This window comes from Sardina pilchardus, chromosome 8, assembly GCF_963854185.1.
Source record: "Sardina pilchardus chromosome 8, fSarPil1.1, whole genome shotgun sequence".
NCBI lineage: Eukaryota > Metazoa > Chordata > Actinopteri > Clupeiformes > Clupeidae > Sardina > Sardina pilchardus.
The window spans coordinates 2,503,238-2,508,237 of NC_085001.1; the positions used below are offsets into that span (position 1 = coordinate 2,503,238).

The 5,000-nt window shown below is 45.6% G+C and overlaps 2 protein-coding genes across 2 annotated transcripts in view; both read left to right on the forward strand.

Moving 5' to 3' along the window:
* The window catches only part of LOC134089472 (nuclear apoptosis-inducing factor 1-like), a 2,936-nt gene extending 2,721 nt beyond the window's left edge, over positions 1-215 (forward strand). The window contains exon 2 of the mRNA XM_062543911.1: positions 1-215. This exon is cut by the window's left edge and continues 1,304 nt beyond it. The gene's annotated coding sequence lies outside the window, so the exon portion shown is untranslated.
* Positions 216-986: 771 nt separating this feature from the next.
* eeig1a (estrogen-induced osteoclastogenesis regulator 1a) overlaps positions 987-5,000 on the forward strand; it is a 30,942-nt gene continuing 26,928 nt past the window's right edge. Inside the window, exons 1-2 of the mRNA XM_062542322.1 lie at positions 987-1,383; positions 1,636-1,974. Of these exons, the coding sequence (XP_062398306.1) occupies positions 1,829-1,974 (146 nt within the window). The 5' untranslated portion in view covers positions 987-1,383; positions 1,636-1,828. The remainder of the gene's footprint in view (positions 1,384-1,635; positions 1,975-5,000) is intronic.

Consider the following 5,000-nt stretch of genomic DNA (forward strand, 5'->3'; position numbering starts at 1 on the left):
GCGAAAGGTTCACTCAGTTTGAACAGGTTTGTAAGAAGTTCATTTAAAAAGCAAGCATTGAGTTTCAGTCAAAAGAAAATGCTTGCTTTGGCCTTATTTGTGTTTCAAGATGCATGGATTTTGTCAGACAGAAAGCAAATCCAAGAAGATGTGGATGTTCAGAGCTAAGTACAATATCTTTCATTGCCAACTCATTAAATTAGCTGACTACCTTACTTTTGTCTGACATTGCTTTCATTATTTTATTATTTAAAAAATACTGAACAACAGACCATGTCCAGGGAGATAATTCCAATTAGGCCTACGTGGTGAAAAACCTGAGTAACTTAACTCAAAGTACGTGGTAAACCTACAACAAGAGCCCATGGCATTGGGTTTGTTAAGCAAATTAAGCCATACAGCTCTTCTATTATTACTCTGAGTTAACCCTACTCAGGTTTGTCACTGTCATTACTGAACTGCAACGAGTCGCCAGATAGAAGGGATGATGTTCTCCAAGCTATGCCACGCTACACCAGCAGAGGTCGCGGTACCAGTTGGCTTTGTAAACACTGGTGTCTATTTAGCTACATTGTTTGCAATGTTGTCCGTGTGTCTTTTCCTGTGTTTCGTCATTATAACTTGTATAGGCCTAATGACTAAACTGTCAATGTGGTATAATTGTCCTTCTATAATTTACTTTCTTTTAGCTTTCTAAGTCCTTATTTTCAAAATGATTAGGCTACCTGTTTAAGACATGCCTTTTGTAATTGGTTTGACATTTCGTTTGGAAAGCCGGGGTAGTATTCTATCCATGCATATGGGTAGAGATGTAGGATGAAAGCCTCAATTACCAGCAGGCTTGGTAAACTCCACCAGGGAAAATAAATCCTACCGTTATGACGCACATATTAGGGCGGCGCTTGAGAAGAGAGGAGTACAAAAGTCTCCCGCACATCACTCGTACAATTGATTGGAACTCGGAGCGCCTCCAAATATCCCAAATATTAGGCAATCAGCCGAATAGTAATTCACTTTCAATGTTTTTTTCTTTTGATGTCACGATGAAAAAGTTTAGTTGAATCTTTCCCCTTTTTCACAAAAGCGGTTGCCACATCAGTGAGGTATAACACTATTTTGGATTGCCTTGTGCTTGTTTTGAAAGTGTTTACAGAAAGGGTATAGCCCTATTTTACAGGCGTTGAACACACTGCAGACTTTTCCTTCCGTGCAACATAGTAGCAGCAGCGCTGTTACCCCAGTTGTATGCGCGAAGAACAGTCTTCAACAGTCTTCAATGGTGTACGGAGAAAGACTGAAACAATCGAGTGCAGCAGTAGATTGTCAGTGGAGCTCTATCACTACTACAAGCAAGACATACGCAAGCTGATGGTCCCGGAGGAGGTAGGCTAGGCTGCGTTTCTACTTCTTTCATATAATGACGATAAATATGTTTGAATAGTTTGGGGGATTAGGCCCTCTTTATGTTTGTTGATAATCTGTTTTGGAAAGCCAAGAGTTATAGCCTATTGTCCCACAGTTGAGACTAGACTCTGTGTCGAGTGACATGGCACTCAGATGATGCTAATGTGTGTTTCATGGTTGTTTGGGAATTTGGAAACCTGACGCTAACTGCAAACATTGTTTGTGTTACAGGCATTCTCCGTTGGCGACAGGAGATGCGGATGAAACAAGTGATAAGACAGAAGAACTTTCAAGCCCCGGACTGATTGCTGTTGTAGCCTAGGCACTGGCAATGCTCGTCATAAAGTTACATTTTACGCGTTAAAGCCCCTCTGTTTTACTATTTTGGTTGACGCACTACGCCTCAGCCCAAGTCCACAGACCAATGGCTTTTCTAATAAAGAAGAAGAAATTTAAGTTTCAGACGCATTTCACGCTCGAAGAACTGACAGCCGTGCCTTTTGTGAACGGGGTTCTATTCTGCAAAATCAGACTGTTGGACGGTGGAGACTTTGCCAAATCGTCCTCAAGGTAAACTTTAAGATCACCCGTCATTTGTATTCAAGTGTGAGCGAGAACCCGTGTTTCCACGGAGGCTTTTGCTTCTAATTAGCCTACAACCTGGCATTGACTATTGGTAATGTTGACAGCATGCATGCATTTGACATCATATGGGTCATCTTATAGCCTAATGTAATGAAAGCCTGTTCTTTTGTCTTCCCTCTGAAGAGTATGGCTGTGTGTGTCCTTCATCGCATCATTGCGTCCCATGGGGTGTGATTAGACTGGTTCTGTTAGCACCTGACCCATGGCTCAAGTAATTATTTTAGTGTCTTGCGCTCAGGGGTACTGTTGCCATGGCTTTTATTCAAGGTCCAAACAAAAGGCGCACTGTCTTTTCCTCTCGTCAACGAACTGACGCCAGCGGTGACTGGATTGCAAATATGAATTCCAAATACAAGAAGTACACAGCGTGTATGAACTGGAAGCTTACATTTGCATGATTTCCCACTATTCAAATAAGATGAGCTTTTGCCAGTCTATACTTAGGAGGTGGCGAGAATAGCACTGGCCCTGTTAGTCAGGTGATGCAGTTGGTGACATCCTTAAGAGATCCCTGGTGTTCCTGTATACTGTGGTCATTTTCATGTTTCGTGCTCTCTCAGATGCTGATATTATGGGCAAATAAGAGTGTGTGTGTGCGCATGCACGTAGCCTGTGTCTGTTCTCGTGTGCATGAACTTGAGTGGTTGTTTTGTATTGTTCTGGCATAAACAAACCCATGTGGTCCTATTGTGCCCACCTTACCAGCACAGGCACAGCTCTCATGGTGGTCTCTTCCAGATGGGATGTAGTGCACTGTAAGTGATGGACAGACACAGGGGACCTGTGCAATGAAATGCATAGATAAGGGATCGATGGATACATAGATATATAAATACATAGATAAGGGATCGATGGATACATAGATATATAGATACATAGATAAGGGATTGATGGATACATAGATATATAGATACATAGATAAGGGATTGATGGATACATACTGTAGATACATAGATAAGGGATCGATGGATAGATAGATATATAGATATAGGGATTGATGGATAGATAGATACATATAAGGGATTGATGGATAGATGAGGGATTGATTGACATATCTGTGATACAGATGACTGTACGGAGATGTGTATGAATACACGTGTAGTGGTCTATCACAGGTACTGAGGGGGAAGAGGACGTAGGAGAGTGTGAGTCATAGGGACAGAGAGTCTGGCTCACACACACACACACACACACACACACACACACACATAAAGCACAGGAGAGACTGTCTCTCACACACATACACACACACACACACACACACACATAAAGACACAGGAGAGACTGGCTCTCACACACATACACACACATACACACACACACACACACACACACACACACACACACACACACACACATAAAGACACAGGAGAGACTGGCTCTCACACTCATACACACACACACACACACACACACACACACACACACACACACACACACACACACACGTAAAAGACACAGGAGAGACCGGCTCTCACACTCATACACACACACACACACACACACACACACACACACACACACACACACACACACACGTAAAGACACAGGAGAGACTGGCTCTCACACACACACACACACACACACACACGTAAAGACACAGGAGAGACTGGCTCTCACACACACACACACACACACACACACATAAAGACACAAGAGAGTCTGGCTCACACACACACACACACACACACGTAAAGACACAGGAGAGTCTGGCTCCTGTCACTGTTCGCTGGCTCACGCTGGGTCTGCTGAGGGCTTCCGCTCGGTTCCGTCTGGTTCCGCTGGGTTCCGTTTGCAGTGAGAATAACAGGAAGGACATGATGGCACACTGTCCACTGTCAGGAGTCCCTCATGTGTACACACACACACACACACACACACACACACACACACACACACTTTCTCTCATGCAGTACACACACACACACACACACACACACCCACACACATCCACACACACACTTTCTCTCATGCATTACACACACGCACTCATACTCACTGTTTGTCATTCATTTCTTCACTCACTTAATCTCTCTCACACACACATCTCTCTCCTCTCTCTCTTTTCTAAAATGTATTCTACTTGTCAAGCTCTTCATCACATAAACACTCCAGAGTGGCTTAACTGAGAGCATTTCATTCTCTGATCCTCTGCCCCGTGTGTGTGTGTGTGTGTGTGTGTGTGTGTGTGTATGGCCTTAGCTGCTATTTTCCACACCGTGCCCACCAAATGGGTTGATTGTGGTGTTGGAGAGAGTGTTAAGAAGTCCCTTGCACCTAAACATAACACAGAGCCAGGCCCCCTTAGGGAGAGCCAGGGAGAGACTGGGCACTGGCAGGGTCTCATTCACACACACACACACACACACACACACACACACACACACACACACACACACACACACACACACACACACACACACACACACACACACGGAGGAGGAGGAGGAGGAGGAGGAGGAGGAGGAGGAGGAGGAGGAGGAGGAGGAGGAGGAAGAAGAAGAGGAGGAGGAGGAGGAGGAGAGTGAGAGTGTGTTGTAGTTGGGATGTGCACTGTTGTAGTCGGGGTGCACGGGAGGAGTGTGTGTTGTTGTCGGGGTGCACGGGAGGAGTGTGTGTTGTTGTCGGGGTGCACAGGAGGAGTGTGTGTTGTTGTCGGGGTGCACGGGAGGAGTGTGTGTTGTTGTCGGGGTGCACGGGAGGAGTGTGTGTTGTTGTCGGGGTGCACGGGAGGAGTGTGTGTTGTAGTCGGGGTGCACAGGAGGAGTGTGTGTTGTTGTCGGGGTGCACGGGAGGAGTGTGTGTTGTTGTCGGGGTGCACGGGAGGAGTGTGTGTTGTAGTCGGGGTGCACTAGAGGAGTGTGTTGTCGGGGTGCACAGGAGGAGTGTGTGTTGTTGTCGGGGTGCACAGGAGGAGTGTGTGTTGTTGTCGGGGTGCACGGGAGGAGTGT